The sequence below is a fragment of the Acipenser ruthenus genome, chromosome 8 (genome assembly GCF_902713425.1).
Source record: "Acipenser ruthenus chromosome 8, fAciRut3.2 maternal haplotype, whole genome shotgun sequence".
Classification (NCBI taxonomy): Eukaryota; Metazoa; Chordata; class Actinopteri; order Acipenseriformes; family Acipenseridae; genus Acipenser; species Acipenser ruthenus.
This window is the reverse complement of record NC_081196.1, coordinates 17,009,252-17,026,691: the sequence shown is the minus strand read 5'-3', so window position 1 is coordinate 17,026,691 and position 17,440 is coordinate 17,009,252. Positions and strand designations below refer to the sequence as shown.

General features: G+C 43.2%; 1 protein-coding gene across 1 annotated transcript; it reads right to left on the bottom strand.

Annotated features, from left to right (window-relative positions):
- Positions 1 to 301: 301 nt before the first annotated feature.
- LOC131737738 (mitochondrial ornithine transporter 1-like) lies at positions 302 to 15,681 on the bottom strand. Its single transcript, XM_059028629.1, has 7 exons — positions 15,428 to 15,681; positions 14,387 to 14,518; positions 11,913 to 12,171; positions 7,047 to 7,184; positions 3,108 to 3,280; positions 2,665 to 2,823; positions 302 to 2,195 (listed from the first exon to the last, which is right to left on the bottom strand). Exons 2-7 carry the CDS (start codon positions 14,439 to 14,441, stop codon positions 2,074 to 2,076), a joined length of 906 nt encoding a protein of 301 aa, XP_058884612.1. The 5' UTR covers positions 14,442 to 14,518; positions 15,428 to 15,681; the 3' UTR covers positions 302 to 2,073.
- Positions 15,682 to 17,440: the final 1,759 nt, after the last annotated feature.

The window sequence follows — 17,440 nt, the reverse complement described above, 5'->3', positions numbered from 1 at the left end:
CCTCCATCAGTCTGTCTGATCTGCTGTCTTACCTTAGCAGAATCAATAGAACATGACACGCTTATCAAATTACATAGCGATCCAGATACAGTATCAGTCCAACGGTGGTACTGTCACAGAAATGAATGTTTGTAATGATGACTGCAGAGCCTGGGACCACATTACATGTCACACCAACGTCTGCAGCCCCATAGCCTGCACTCGAGTATAGTTTGGATGAAGAACCATGAATAAATGGGTTATGAAGATGGTAATTCAGAGGAAACATAAGATGCCACAATGAAAGAAAAAAATACAAATATCAAACTCGCCAAAACAGACTTTTTAATAGTTAACTGTATTTTAACTTAAGAACATGGGTATTCAACACACTATGAGATGTATACTTAAGACCAGTGTGTTTATGTAGTATAACAGGTCGCAAGTAGGCAGACATGTACTGAAGCTCATCTATAAAGGCAGTAAACACACCATGGTCGAAAAATATGGAAACATTGCTCAAAACAAAATGTTTTTTTACCCTTTCTATTAATGAGCATCTGGTTTTCTGTCAACATCATAGTCACATTAATAGAAGCAGCAATACTGGTAACAGAGTTTAACGTTGTAACTCCTGACCGGACAGACATGAACAATATATAATTTACAAGGAGCAGGTATCTTGCCCTCCTGAGATTGTTATGCTCCCCACCACCTCCATCACTTCTCTTACTGTAGCGCCCATGTGATCTTCAATATCTCCCTAAAATAAAATGCTTTCTAAAGAGATTCCAAACAACTCAGGTGTCACGTTTAAATAATTTAGTCCCTGTAACTTTTGCCAACATTGGAGAAATGTAACTGCATTTTCTGCTCCATCCTGTTCCTCACTTTCTCTCCAGCAGATCGCTGTCATTATTTTAGTAAAGTAAATCTCCATCCCCTCACACGTTCCTCCAGACAGCTAGATTGCCTTTGGATTGTCTTTTTACAACCCTTCTAACCAAGTTACTACTGTATACAGTATAGGTCTTGACTCGGAGAGAGTCTAGTGTTATATTTCATGCTATTTTTTTTTTTTTTTCATATTGCAGTTTTAGCTTTGAAAGATAATGCAGTTTGAAATCATATTTCCATTTTTTGGCCGTGGTGTTTAGTCTTTAAGAAACAGTTTTGGTGGGAAGAGACAAATTAAGAAAACATTATTAAAAAGTGTTTTTTTCTTATTAAAACAAGGATTAAGAAGTCTTTTGCATTAACTTAAAAAATACACTAAAATATTTCCTCTCTTCTCGTTACTCACTGCTGAGAAACATTGCTATTAATGCTGCAATATGCTTGATGTTACAACACCGCAAGTTACACATTATTGGAACTGTTAATCATACTGTAGATGCATGTTAGACCAGTACTAGCAACTAAACCAATAAATACATTTTTAAAAGTCATTCAGAAAAAAACACTTTCAGAAACCACAAAAAAAAAAAGAAAGATTATAGAAATTATACTTAAATTATACTTACATAAAGTACCGTTTCAAGTATTAAAGGCTTTTAAAAGAGAAAAGAAGTTCTTGGCAGAATATGAAAAAAAACAACATTTGTGTCAGCTGTCCATTAAACAGATCAACAACAGATAAGTCAATACTACAATATTGTACTAATGTACTGCATGGACAGTAAAATGTGATGTCCCTTTTGGAGAAGTAATTCTAGTTCATTAGGTTTCACATCCAGTTTACTGTAAAAATGTGCATTGTTTATTAATTTTATATTTAAGTATTAGCACCCTTTAATTTCAATATTATTCCTCTAAGTGGCATGCAATAAATGTTGATTTAGATTATGTTTCGACACTGGGGTAGAAACGTCAAGGTCCATAGCCTTGACTAGCTCCATTTCTGAATCAAAGCGAGCACTTCCGGACTGAGTTAAAGAGTTGGCCTTTAATGTACAATTATGATAAAAACGTGTCTGACGGACCCTAGTGCTGTGTATCACCACCTAGTAGACGGCTTGCATGAACCCCATATAAAAAAGTCTTTAAAGCAATCAGTCTTTCTCCAAACAGAAGGCGAGGTAGGCAGCACATAGCTCAAGTGTCAAACTGCTTCATCATCATCTTCCTGCTGAGCTCATAGGTCAGGAACAGTGCACCATTGGCTGGGAAGGTGCGGATCATTGTTGGAGTCAGGCCGGAGTACAGGGCTGGTATTCCTGGCGGGGAAGCAAGACCCAAACAACTTTAAACATGAAAGCACATGGCTGGTCTCATTTAGTATAACCTTCACTTGATATGAAACACTACAAATACTGTATTGAGACATTCAATAAACTTGGACTGTAAGGCCCTATAAATCCTGAAAATAACTCAGGGTTTGTGAATGGGGCCAATCTGTCCAATAGACAATGCAGTTAAAAGAAACTAAATGTCTTACTTTAAGTAAAAGATACATTGCACATACATACATTCACTACTAAATGTACGTTCTGTACTGTGAATAAACTGTTTGGGGAGGGGGTTCTAAAAAAAAAAAAGCTTCTGCATAGCCTATAATAGAATTATGAAAAGTACTGTATTTGCTGGCTAGCGAATGCTTCTGTTTTATCTATTACTTACGTTTATGAATACGAAGTAATGATTTTTAAACGCAAGTAAAATTTTTGAAACAAGAAAAGCGCCTACCTTCGTATTTAACGATACTGGTAAAGGTTTTGAGAAAGCCTGCCTGCTTCCCTGCCATGGAGAGGACCTGGATTCTGGATTTGACACAGTCGATCGGATACACAGAGAGCCAGAGACAAGCCCCTCCAAACCCACCACTGAATACCACAGGAAGGACACCTACACATCAGCACAGGAACCTTGATCAGGTCAAGCCACGACAATAAGAAAGACCAAGCAGACCCATTCTGGAGTCAATTGATATAAACGACAGAGGATGCTAAAATTGTCACAGAGCGGTTTGTTTCTTTTACCTTAGTAATCAAAATGTACTACAATCTAAACTGGTGCAGGACTTACACCTGCCTACAGTACAGAAGTGTACTAGCAGCAAACATTTTGTCAAAAGGCTCCAACATTAAAAAATGTTTACATTATCACTAAAAGCTGAAAATGATACTTACCCAAGTCATCCTTGGATTTGCCTCCTGAAGCAAATACACTGCGGCTGAATTCATAGCCCCCAAAAAAGAAAAAGTATCCGGGCACTTCCCTGACCAGAGTGCTGGTGAGACCCTGGTACATCCCCAGAGGACCGTTGGAGCGCAGGACTCCTTTAACCACTGACCACACCGTGCTGGAGACAGAATGCAAGAACAGACAGGATACTTTATTACGCTTGAAAAAACAGTGACATTTTTGTACTTTCTGTACTTTAGCTTATGTAGCATACATAGTTTTCTGCGTTTCCGTTTATTCCGAATTTTACTGAAAAATGACAGGATTTTTTAACTGGACGTCGGTTTTTACTGATTTATACCCGATTTTTGTCTATTTAATATTTTCCAGGTACTATTTTCTAGGAAATACACAATATTTTGTTTAAAATGCTGTTTTATTTTGACTCTGACATTGTAATAAGCAGCCCTACACTGTATCCTAGGGTACAGCAGATGTTTAGACATCAAATAACGTTCAAACGTGGTTCTCTGTCACTTCACAAACACACTTCAGTTCACTATCACCAGATTATGTTGGCCAATCAAAGTCCGATTATTGTGGCAATTGCTGGGCGTAGTAACTACTAGCTTGATCAAAAACTAAATTGAAATACACGAAAATATAAGATTTTTACTGAATGTGGAGAAAATGTATATCAGTTTATGAATATTCAAAAGAAAATGAATGTTTCGAAGTATACAAAAGGCAAAAATAGCAGAAGTGGGCCAGATGAGGCAGAGGATGCATAGCGCTGCAAATACTGCTGCTTTGAGGTACATGTTCTCGCTGACAAAATAAAAGAACATACTGAAAGTGACACATTAAGCTAAAACAAGAAAGTGAACTGAGAGACAAGCAATCCATTTCTGTGGCTTTTACACACGCTTTAATAAAACAGAGCGCAGAATGACTGTTAATGAGTTTGTCAGAGCGCTGTGCTTTGCTGGACAGCCACTGTGTATTGCAGAGAGGTATGTATTAGTACTGTGGCACAAAGTCACCGTCTGTCCATCAGCTAAAACACTGACTAACGCCGACAATCTTAATCGTAAATATCAGAAAGAAAATGGTGATGATATAGTTGGTAAACTTATATGGAACACATTGATGGAAATGTCCAGTGTTATTTTTGACGAGTCTCCCAATGGCTTGCACGTCAAGGCAAATAAACCTGGCTTGTTTTGTGCTGATGTCATGTTCATATATCCTACATCTACTCTAGATACTATTTCTGTCAGCACAGCGATTGCCCAAACGTTTGCAAAGTACCAGCTAATTTTTACGACTTGCACATATTCTGCTTCATCATACATGCCAGGGACATTAAACTTAATCAGAAACCAGAACCGCTATGCGATATTCCACATGTAAAGTGTGTATATTGAGATCCGCCCCCCCCCCCCCCGCCCCTGTTTTTTACAGATGTTTCAATTAAACTTTTTTTTACCGATTTTATCCCTATTTTAAATATATGTAAAATATACTCCGAAAAAAATTCCCGGAAAAGTTTTTTAAAGATTTAAAAAAAAAAAAAAAAAAAAAGAAGGAAACGCGGAACACTAAGCATACATAACCATGTCATAACATGTAACAATTGGTAGAAAACGGGTGTAATTAAATGGGAATGACCCGTGTCATGCTTTACCAAGTAATTGCATCAGGTAACAATAATTTCCATGTGCCGTATTCCTTCGAATTTTCCCACCCTCAATTTGAGGAATAAATAAAATATAAAATAAAAGATGCTTTTACAAAGATACATCCTCCATTCCACATATAAGAAAACGACGTATGTTGTCACACAGAGCATTACAGTTATGCGCTGCTTCCCCTTTCCAGTCGTGATTACTTGCACCTGTTTTTCACCCTTTTTGGGAACTTACTGCTTGGCATGTCGAAAAATACGGGGGTCTGATCAGCATTTCCAATCTGTCCAAGCTGGTACTGTTTGTTAGAACTGAGCCTAATAACGAAATGCTGAAATTGTAAAAGCTTCTCTTCGAATTCCGCAGGAAGATAATGCTGCTTTTTTGAAAATGGCTGCCTGTATATCATGAATGATTCGAGATTGGGCAGTAACGCTTTGGTTCATCTTTTCTTGGCAATAAATCCCGTTGCTGCTTGTGTATTCGGACAGTGACGTCTTTGTTCGTCTTTTCTTGGCAGCCAGTCACGTTGCTGTTTGTGTACTCGGGAAGTCACATCTTTTGTTGACAATTTTAATACACATCTCTATACTTGAACTTAAGACGCAGGCCAGTTTTGGGAAGAAATAATTGGTTAAAAAAGCACGTCTTAAATTTGAAGTAATACGGTAAATACACTTTACTGTGCAAGAGTAGTAACCATTGTTAATTACCAGTAATTGCAATGTAATACAATTCATATCATGTAATCTAAAGTGCTGCTCAAATCTCTGTATTAAAACAGAGGCACCTGAGCCAATCCTCCAGCCAGAAATGCATTCACAATATTTTGGCTGAGAATAGCTGTTATGACAACAACCCTCAAATCAGTTAGGTGAAACCATCAAGGTCAATTTATTTAGATAGCAAATACACTCCTTCACTTATAACTATGTAGCTGCAATTTGAAAAGTAAGCATACCTACATGTTAGCACTGCAACAGCCCTGAACAAAGAGCTACCAATTTTTTTTTTTTCAACATATCAAGGTTACACACCTGTTATGAAACAATTGAAGACAAGATACAAAAACAAGTATGTCAGTTCTCCAGATAGATGTAAAAAATAAAAGTGCAACAGATATCCCTATGTAAAGACAGATAGGCACTTCATTCTGTGCCCAGATTCTGATATTTTCAATAAGTTGTGCTAAAGAATGTCCCAACCCAGTTTCATCAGATTTCATCCCAGCAGAGGATAAAGTAATCATTTGTCGTAGCTTACTGGGACAATCCAACTTGGTTTAATTTTGTTTGGGGGTTAAAAGAACTTTTACTGAAATGGATTTAATGCAAGATTTAGGTTACATTGAAGTTTAATTAGATTTTGAGGTTGGAGTGAATACAAGGACAAAAATGAAGTTAACTGCGATTAATTGACAGCCCTAAAATTGTATATATATTTATTTAATTATATATATATTTATTTAATTATATATATATTTATTTAATTTATATATATATATATATATATATATATATATATATATATATATATATATATATATATATATATAATTTGCATCGTAGAGCTAAGCACTAAAAGAAGGACTTATGGGAAGTTTATTTTTTTAAAACTTTGACAGTTCATTGGATGGAAAGACTGTTACTTGTATCTGTTAGTTCCAGTATCACAGAATGCATCTAGTTTGCTGTACCAGCTGCGTGCTGTAAACACGACTCCACTTCTCAAAATACACATTCTATCAGTTCTTCTTCAACAACAGAACAAATAAAACAGTCAGTTTCGAAAGAATACTTTTTTTTTTTTTCAAATTCATGATTTCTGCAAGTCTGTGAATCATGCTACATCGTGTCCGTACGATACAGGGTATAAACCGAGTTTGTAATAATGAGGATTCCTGTACATGTCAGTGCAGTACTTAATTGTATTTCAAATTACCAAATTTATTTTAAGATATTGTTTATAATTAAAGGAACATATAACTGTTACTCAGCAAATGTTTTGTTTTATTTAGATATTTTCAAGTTATAAAAAACACTGTAATACCCTTTTAAAAGGAAACTGATAAGAAAATAGTTGAATTTGAAATGCTGTAAAGGGAGTAACAACATTAGATTCTTTTCTATTAAGATCTTTCTGCATTTACAACATTTTTCCACCTGGTAACAAAATAAACGCTACTGAAATTGGTGTAAATAAAAACAATGTTACAAGGCTTGACTGATACTATGATGCCACTCCGGTCAAACTTACTTTTGCCCTTTTGCTATCTTGCCCGACACCTCCATTTCATGCATGGCCTGGAGTCGACATTTCACCAGCTCCGTTGGGCACAGGACCAGAGAGGAGAATACTGAGGCAAACGAGCCAGCTAGAGCATTTTCCACATTGCTGCAAAGTGAAGGGAGAAAAATAAGAATGCATGGATTAGAGGGATAATTTAGATACAACCTTTGAAAACACCAAAGAGCAAGAATACATATAAAATATGGTTTTCCACTTCACAAAATGTAACTTTACTGTAATTATTAGGTTTGTGACAGTCTGGCTCGCAGTGGTGACGTCACAGACCAGGAAGTAGAAACCAAAACAATGAATGGGCGGTTGAAGCTGAGTGCTAGTGCACTCAGCGTATTTAATAAACAAAACAAAAGATTTAAACAAAACAACAAAACAAAAGGCGCGAGGGCCAAACGAATAAACAAACAAACAAGTAAGTGTCGTGCTGGCTAATCCAGCACGTTTTAGCAATTGTTAATTACTTTTTATTCACTCCGCTCTCTCCGCTCTCTCCGCTCTCCTCTACACTCCCAAACCCCGAGTGCATAGTGCTGCTGGTTTATATACTCTGGCCGAGGGATTTAACTAGTTGGTAATTATCTTATTATCCCCCGGCCAGAGTCTGCACGTGTTTGGTAAGGATGCATGACTGTCAGCTAGTTAAATAATCAGTAGCTGATCAGCCATGCATCCTCACGAGGTTTTTAAATATAACAATAAAAGACGCGGCGCTTTTACCCGCGCCGCAAACAAAAATACAAATAATAATAAATAGGGGCGGGACACTCCGCCACACATGCCCCCCCTTGTGCGCAGCACACATGGCCTTTTCGGCCACCTCCCCCCTTAGTCCCCAAAGTCCCGGTTAGCAGTCCCGGCGCAGGAACAGGGGCAGCAGCGGACCAAAGGTGGCGGCCACGGTGGGATGTCCTCCTCCCACCCAAACAGCCGTAGTGTTCCAATGGCCCGCGCACCGGCCAGCTCCTCTGGCCAAAAAATTTTTGGGGGTGGTCTCCAGACCTGCCCCCCCTTCTTCATGGCCGACAGCTCCCCTCCGTGGGGCTCTGGCCACCCTTTCTCCTGCAGCGAAATTGCTGCGGGGGAAGCTGGTCTCCTGACCTCCCCCCCCTTCTTCATGGCTGACAGCTGCCCTTCACGGGGCTCCAGCCACAGTATTTCCTGCCGCGAAAGTGCGGCTGGGGAAGCTGGTCTCCTGACCTCCCCCCCCTTTTCCATGGCTGGCAGCTCCCCTTCGTGGGGCTCTGACCACATGATCTCCGGCCGCGAAAGTGCGGCTGGGGGAGCTGGTCTCCTGACCTCCCCCCCTTTCTTCATGGCCGGCAGCTCCCCTCCGTGGGGCTCCGACCACAGTGTAGTGACCCCAGGCGAAGCAGGATCCCTGGCGACCCCAGGCAAAGCAGGATCCCTGGCGACCCCAGGCGAAGCAGGATCCCTGGCGACCCCAGGCGAAGCAGGATCCCTGGCGACCCCAGGCGAAGCAGGATCCCTGGCGACCCCAGGCGAAGCAGGATCCCTGGCGACCCCAGGCGATGTGGAACAGGCAGCCCCAGGCGATGCGAGGCAGGCATCCCTGGGTGGTGCGAGGCAGGGCAGGAGCAGTCCTTCCCATGACGGTGGATGTGGAACCAGCAGGTATTCACCCTCTGCTGGTGGAGGTGGGAGGGGAAAGCAGTCCTCCCACAGCGGCTGAGACGGAACCAGCAGGTATTCACCCTCTGCTGGTGGAGCTGGGAGTGGCAAGCAGTCCTCCCACGGCGGCTGAGGCGGAACCAGCAGGTATTCATCCTCTGCTGGTGGAGGTGGGAGGGGCAAGCAGTCCTCCCACGACGGTTGAGGCAGAACCAGCAGGCATTCATCCTCTGCTGGTGGAGGTGGGAGGGGCAAGCAGTCCTCCCACGACGGTGGAGGCGGAACCAGCAGGCATTCACCCTCTGCTGGTGGAGGTGGGAGGGGCAAGCAGTCCTCCCACGACGGTGGATGTGGAACCAGCAGGCATTCACCCTCTGCTGGTGGAGGTGGCGGAGGCAGAGGCAGCTCTTGCTGCTCTGCTCCTGGTGATGGTGGAGACAGAAGCAGCTCCTGCTGCCCTGCTCCTGGTGGTGGTGGAGACAGAGGCAGCTCCTGCTGCTCTGCTCCTGGTGGTGGTGGAGGCAGAGGCGATGGGGCGGATGCTGGCCACTCAGAGGGAGGCTGTGGCGGTGCTGGCTCCCTCTGCTGTGGCGGCTGGGCTGGTGTGTGCCGTGCTCCCTTCAGCAGCATAAATAGAGGCTGCTGGGGAACACCAGCATCCTGCCCTTCTCCCCCCCAGAAAAATTCAGGGGGTTGAGCCTGTAACTCCTCCCCTTCTGGCTCTTGGGACTGCAGCTTGGGTCCTACGGCTGTGGAAGCGCAGACTTCCACCTCTTGGGCTATGGACGCACCGACTCCCCCCTCTTTGGGCTGTGGACGCACCGACTCCTCCCTCTTGGGCTGTGGACGCACCGACTCCTCCCTCTTGGGCTGTGGACGCACCGACTCCCCCCTCTTGGGCGTAGGACGTTCGGGCTCCTCCCACTCGGCCGTAGGACGTTCGGGCTCCTCCCACTCGGGCGTAGGACGTTCGGGCTCCTCCCACTCGGGCGTAGGACGTTCGGGCTCCTCCCACTCGGGCGTAGGACGTTCGGGCTCCTCCCCAGGCTGTGGAGGCGAAACCAGCAGGCATTCTCCCTCTGCTGGTGGAGACAGTAGCGATGGCTCCTCTCCCTCTGATGCTGGAGACGGTAGCGATGGCTCCTCTCCCTCTGATGCTGGAGATGGCAGCGATGGCTCCTCTCCCTCTGATGCTGGAGACGGCAGCGATGGCTCCTCTCCCTCTGGCGCTGGAGACGGCAGCGATGGCTCCTCTCCCTCTGGCGCTGGAGACGGCAGCGATGGCTCCTCTCCCTCTGGCGCTGGAGACGGCAGCGATGGCTCCTCTCCCTCTGGCGCTGGAGACGGCAGCGATGGCTCCTCTCCCTCTGGCGCTGGAGACGGCAGCGATGGCTCCTCTCCCTCTGATGCTGGAGACGGCAGCGATGGCTCCTCTCCCTCTGGCGCTGGAGACGGCAGCGATGGCTCCTCTCCCTCTGGCGCTGGAGACGGCAGCGATGGCTCCTCTCCCTCTGGCGCTGGAGACGGCAGCGATGGCTCCTCTCCCTCTGGCGCTGGAGACGGCAGCGATGGCTCCTCTCCCTCTGGCGCTGGAGACGGCAGCGATGGCTCCTCTCCCTCTGGCGCTGGAGACGGCAGCGATGGCTCCTCTCCCTCTGCTGGTGGAGACGGTAGCGATGGCTCCTCTCCCTCTGATGCTGGAGACGGCAGCGATGGCTCCTCTCCCTCTGGCGCTGGAGACGGCAGCGATGGCTCCTCTCCCTCTGGCGCTGGAGATGGCAGCAATGGCTCCTCTCCCTCTGGCGCTGGAGACGGCAGCGATGGCTCCTCTCCCTCTGGCGCTGGAGACGGCAGCGATGGCTCCTCTCCCTCTGGCGCTGGAGATGGCAGCAGCAGAGTCTCTCCCATATCCGCAGCCAGGTAGTTGAACACCATGGCTGCGATGTCTGGGAGGGAAGCTGGGTGGTGTTGCTGTTCCCAGGCCTCCCAGCGCTCCCCATCTCTTGCCCACAGGAGGTTGATCACTGCAGGGAGGGCTTCCTCATAATCCCTCCCCGGCTCCACCAGCCAGTCCCAGACTCCCTCAGAGGAGAGTGCATTCGTCCTCTTTGGAGGATGCAGGTCCTCCCTCACTGGACGCTCTGGCTCCTCTTTCTCCTGCCATGGAGGGGGTTGGTCTGGTGCCACGTGCCCAACCTCACCAACCGCGAAGCACCACTCCTCACCCTTCAGGCAGGTGAGGCAGATATCCAGTGTGGCAAGGTAAGGCTGATGTTGCTGCGCCTCCTGCTGCTGTTGTTGCTGCTGCTGCTGCTTTCTCCTCCGGCTACTTTTCCCCATTTTTAATTTGGAAAAAAAAACACGAACAAACAAAAAAAAAAACGCACTTTTCAATCCTGGTCCGGCTGTTGGAGGCGTTGTTTATCCCACTTCTGACACCATATGTGACAGTCTGGCTCGCAGTGGTGACGTCACAGACCAGGAAGTAGAAACCAAAACAATGAATGGGCGGTTGAAGCTGAGTGCTAGTGCACTCAGCGTATTTAATAAACAAAACAAAAGATTTAAACAAAACAACAAAACAAAAGGCGCGAGGGCCAAACGAATAAACAAACAAACAAGTAAGTGTCGTGCTGGCTAATCCAGCACGTTTTAGCAATTGTTAATTACTTTTTATTCACTCCGCTCTCTCCGCTCTCTCCGCTCTCCTCTACACTCCCAAACCCCGAGTGCATAGTGCTGCTGGTTTATATACTCTGGCCGAGGGATTTAACTAGTTGGTAATTATCTTATTATCCCCCGGCCAGAGTCTGCACGTGTTTGGTAAGGATGCATGACTGTCAGCTAGTTAAATAATCAGTAGCTGATCAGCCATGCATCCTCACGAGGTTTTTAAATATAACAATAAAAGACGCGGCGCTTTTACCCGCGCCGCAAACAAAAATACAAATAATAATAAATAGGGGCGGGACACTCCGCCACAGGTTACAATAGGACAGTTTGCACCCCTATATGTGTGTGTATTCATACCTGTTACATTGTTGTATAATTACACACAGATTTGTTAAAAGAATGACCCCTTTTGCAGGGCAAGGATTCTAGAAATTATTAAGGGAAACGAAAGAAAACAGGGTCTAGCATTTCTTATTGAGCAAGCCTACGTTCCTGTTGGTGTTGTCCAGCCCTCACCTGAGTTTTGTCTCGCTGTCTATTCCTGCCAGATTCCTAACTACCTGCTGACAAAAGCCGTAACACATGAAGAGAACAGAATTCTCTGCAATGTTAGCCATGAGAGCCGGGGTAGTACCGTGGTAGAGTCCTCGGAAACCGACCTGCTTGTATGTGCTTATAAAACAATTCACAAAGCCTTTGTACATGGTTGGGAATGTTTGCATCTTCACTTTGGCAGTGTCAAAGGGCTGACCGCTGAGCACACAGGCTGTTCCTCCTAAAAAACAGAAAGAAGAATATACTGATGCATTAAAGAGCAAGTAGCTTTAAATTAAAACATTTGATTGTATGACGTATGAACGTAGTGTTATGATAGCACTAATTAACAGGTGCCTCTCGACAAACCCCCTGGGTAAACTTCAGAGGCACCACTTTAGAAAAACAAAGCAGGTTCAGTGAGGGGTCAAACTAAAGGGCAGCCAAAACCAGAATGATGAAGGTGCAAGAGAAAACTAAAGTTGCTGGGCTTTCAAAACTGTGCAAAGCACTGTCCCGGACCATTAAAGAAACATCAATGAAACTCAAAACTACTTATAAAAAGGCAAGGCACAGTTTAAAAAAGAAATCTAAAATGTAATTTGAAGCTGCTTTCTTTTTAATATTGTATTCTTAGAAAATATTATTATGTTGCTTTTATTTTTATTTGATTTGACTGTACATGCCAAGTAAATTGGAGCGGTGTCGCTATGGAGGTGTGTGGCAGTCTGGTTCGCAGTGGTGAAGTGGATGACGTCACGGACCAGGAAGTAACTGACACCAAAACAGTGGATGGGCGGGTGAAGCTGAGTGCAGTAGCACTCAGCGTATTTATTAACAAACAAAATATTTAAACAAAACACAAAACACAAAACAAAAGGGCACGAGGGCCAAACGAATCAACAAACAAACAAGTAAGTGTCGTGCTGGAGAATCCAACACGTTTTAGCAATTGTTTTTTCCAAATGTGACTCGCTCTCTCCGCTCCCCGTACTCTCCTCTGTACACCCAACCTCGAGTGCAGAGAGCTACAGGTTTATATACTCTGGCCGAGGGATTAACTAGTTGGTAATTATCTTATTATCCCTCGGCCAGAGTCTGCACGCGTTTGGTAAGGATGCATGACTGTCAGCTAGTTAAATAATCAGTAGCTGATCAGTCATGCATCCTCACTGGGTTTTTTAAATATAACAATAAAAGACGCGGCGCTTTTACCCGCGCCGCAAACAAAAATACAAATAATAATAAATAGGGGCGGGACACTCCGCCACAAGGTGTCACAGCAAATGTTAGGACACAAATCACTGTAAACAAATAGGCCTTGTTTAGTAAACTGAACTGGTTCAAAACAAAAAGGTTCTTAAAACACAAAGACAATAAACACAAAGTAAAACTTACAAAAATAAGGCTTCCAGGCTGAGCTTTGCCTTCACTGGATTGCAAAATTAACAAAAACAGCACACAAAGAAAAAACACCCTTGCTACCTCTCCCTACTGAGGCACTGAGGCCTTCTTTTATGTCAGATGGCTGGATGCTAATTGATTGTTCATTATTCCCACATGACACAATAAACCTGGGCAGGGAGGAGAATTTAACCCCATCCCTGCCACATTTGTACCAGGGCAAAGGGTAACTTAAAAAAAGAATGTGGTTTTGTGTATACTGAACTAAAATAATGCTGTTTTGTTGAGATACAATGCATGGCTCTGATTTCCTTTCACAGTGCAGTGCTGAGTCAAGTATTTCCCTGACTGTCACTGACTTTCCATTGTTTTAAAGCTTGCACCCTAAACTCATCTGCTCAGGCTGGCATATCATAGTCACGCTATCCCCAGAAGCTCCACTGTGGGGTTACCCCTAAAGTGTGGTTTGTCAATCCTCATAGCTTACTGTGCATTTATTAGATCCGGCTTATCATTATCTAATGTCATTATTCTGGCAATTAACCTGTGGGATTCTGGATACAGACCCAATCCATTAAGGATGATTTTATCCAAGTCCTCAGTTGCATTTCACCAGTTTTAAAAGTTCATGCAAACGAACTTGAAACCTTACCAAACTATTCGGGTCAACAAGTCAAATTTGGGTTTGTCTGTGCAGTTTTTAATTTTTTTTTTTTTAGACATATGGCAAGGATTTGTTTGTTTAGAAAACTTTAGGTCCTGAGGAAGGTGCCTGGTAACACCAAAATGAAGATTTTAAAACACGCATGTTAGAAATGGAATGAGGTGGTGTAACCATCCACAGCAAGCGAGTGTCTTAACCACCATGCAAAAGAGCCAGGCTCTTCTGCATTCATGGTTATAGAACTTTTAACGTCATTTCATCTCACCGACAGGGAACAGAATCCACAGCACTCCCCGTTAGCACACACTGTCTGACTTCAAATACAAAATTAGAGCTACAATATTAAAAAAGAATCACCATGAAAATATGGCCCTATGTGTTGTCTTACCTATAGCCCCTGCAGACAGGTCAATAACAGCCTGGACAACAGGATGGGGGCTCATTGTGTCCTTCTCTGTTGCTTTCTGTGTAATCCTATTGTTTCTGTGAACAGTCCTACTTGAAGCTGTGTAAGTAAAACCTGTGTAGACAAACAAAAATAATTTAGTGGACAATCATCTGTTTCCTTTCCTAGCAAATAGAATGTTTGTTAAAATCAGTTCACTAGCAGGTTCTGGTCTGTGACAAGGGCACATTTCCATTCCACAATTTGTTGCATGGGGTTTTGTTAAGTGCAGTAATTCTTCAGAACTGGCCACCTGAATTTATAGTAGTATTACACATTCAGTGACCTTGGGAAATGGCTGAATCCAATTCTAATGAAGTGTAATCTATGTGGTAAGGTCCTCAAAAGCTCAACCTTCAGCTTCTGTGACCTTGAAAAAACTACCAGGACACAATTACTGAACCCAGTACAATGTACTAGTATGATGAGTATTTTGCAGCACAACTGCTTTGCAGTCCAAAATATTGTTTTGTAAGGGTTACTGACCTTGTGTCAATACAGCCTACGTGTTACAACATCACCCATGCGCAACATCAGGGTTACTAATGTCATTTTAAATACGGTGACCATATGGCTTCGTGTTCAGCGGGACAGTTTGGGATCGTTCATGCTTTTCAACTCACAACCCAATGAGTTGCAACCCAGTGAGTTGAAAAGCCCGAACTTTCCCAAATTGTCGCGCTGAACATGGAGCCATATATTTACCTTAATTTTACATCGTTACTAAAAAAACTACAAAAATAGACAATTGTACATACATAATTGTAATGTTACAACATAATATTTTAAAAAATATTGTCATTTTTTTTCCTTAAGAACATATGTCAGAACACAATCGAATGCGATCGAGAACGCGTGCACCCAACAGCACCAGATAACAGGTTTCAACTCCATTCTTTGCTGTTGTGCAATCTATTGCATATCACCACGTTTATGACGGCAGCTAGATATAGTCCTATTACACTGAAGAAGAAAAAAAGTTACCTCTTCAAAGAGCCAAGTTCACATGTTCACACACTCGTCTTCTTGCGTGTAATTAATTGTCATTCATCCACTTCCCAGGGGTATCTGCCCGACAGATGATCACAAACAAGGGTTACAGTTTCTAATATGTGGGTTAGGAGGTTATTATGTACGAGTGAATAAATATTGCCATCAGTGACATAAACCCATCCCCCTTCCCTTCTCAGCCAAACCTGTCTGTTCAGAGGAGGAAACACACGTAGCTACGTACTGTTCTGTGGGGAGCTCCCTACGGTCCTAGTGCCTATATTTTACTGCACGACGTTAACCTTCACAATCATGTCCAACCAGTTATGATGATGAGGACACCGAGGTCGTGGCTTTGATTGATTTTTTGCATCATCAATGCTAATGCTCATGTACAAATTCTGGTAAAGTACAAAGCACTCCTTAATTTTCTCTGTTGGAGGTTGAATAGTAAATACCAAGCAGTCATAGTACTGCCAGCTATAGCTTGTTGAAATAAGTCCGACCACTGGAACCTCAGCTCCGGTTACGACGCTGAGTGCAACATACTGTACAAGTACTTCATAGCACTAGTAGTGTTCGGGAAGGAAAATTAAGTATCCAGGTGTTTAATTGAAGTGTTTTCACGACTTCGGGAGAGTGTTTAAACGCAAGTCGATATTCGTTTTGAGATTTTAAACTGTGATTCAAATAAACAATAACTAAGCAACCACTTGGCAGACAGGGCTCTTGTCAGCTATCGTGTTTACACAGTATTATTATTATTATTATTATTATTATTATTATTATTATTATTATTTATTTCTTAGCAGACGTCCTTATCCGGGGCGACTTGCAATCGCAAGCAAATAGATTTCAAGTATCACAATACAAGCAATAATACAATTAAGAGCAAGATAAATACAATGACTTTGGTTCAAGCAAGTACAAGTGTGACAAAATACAATTCAATAATACAGCAGAGAACAGTGTCAGTGATAGTTACATCAGGATATGATTAAATACAAAATACTACAGATTAAACACTTGGCAGATTACAGTACTCTGAAGTACAGGATTAAATGCAGTAAAATAGGGGGCAGATAAGAGCAAGTAAAGCGCATTTAAGGAAGGGTGATAAGTGTCCCAGAGGAAAAACAGAGGAGTTCTACAGGTGCTGTCTGAAGAGGTGAGTCTTAAGGAGGCGCCGGAATGTGTCAGGGAATGGGCTGTCTTGACATCTGTGGGAAGGTCATTCCACCACTGCGGGGCGAGGGTGGAGAAGGAGCGGGCTCTGGAGGCAGGGGAGCGTAGAGGAGGTACAGCCAGTCTTCTACTGCAGGAGGATCGGAAAGGCACGCTTTGGTGATTCTCTGATTTTCTCATGAGTGGACTAAGGACTGGAATGGCAAGGAGTGCTGCTTTCTAGTGACAGTTGAAAGAAATTAAAACTGTGTTGTGCCAAATACTTTCCATTGTGCTTCCTGGACTGGCAGTATTGGCACTCTGTAGCCCAGCACAATTGTATCCAATTGCAAATTACAGCTAAGTAGCAATGTACAATATAGTGTATAACCATATTGATTTAATATTATAATTGTTTTACATGTTTACTTCATTAAACCAGTTTGTATTTTATACGTTACGGCATTGCTCATTATCTTTTTTTTCCTCACTCCAAAACAGCACTAAATATCGTAAAAACAAAAATAAAACAAACAAACAAAACAAAACAAAAAAACCTATCAGTCTCCCATACAGTTCACAAAGGACAGAGGATGCTAAGCCCAGCACACACCTGAAAACCACAGTTCGCACGGTACGTCATGTTAGCTTTTATACACCCCTCTGGATAAAAACTGGTACAAAAATAAAAGCTTGATTACATACCTTAGGCTCGTGCTCCATCTACTGGATGGATGATTGGATGTGCAATACTAAGTACGTGATAATATTAATTAAGATATCTGGGTCTTGTATGACACGGGGCAATCCAATATTATACCATGTTTAATTTACTTATGTATT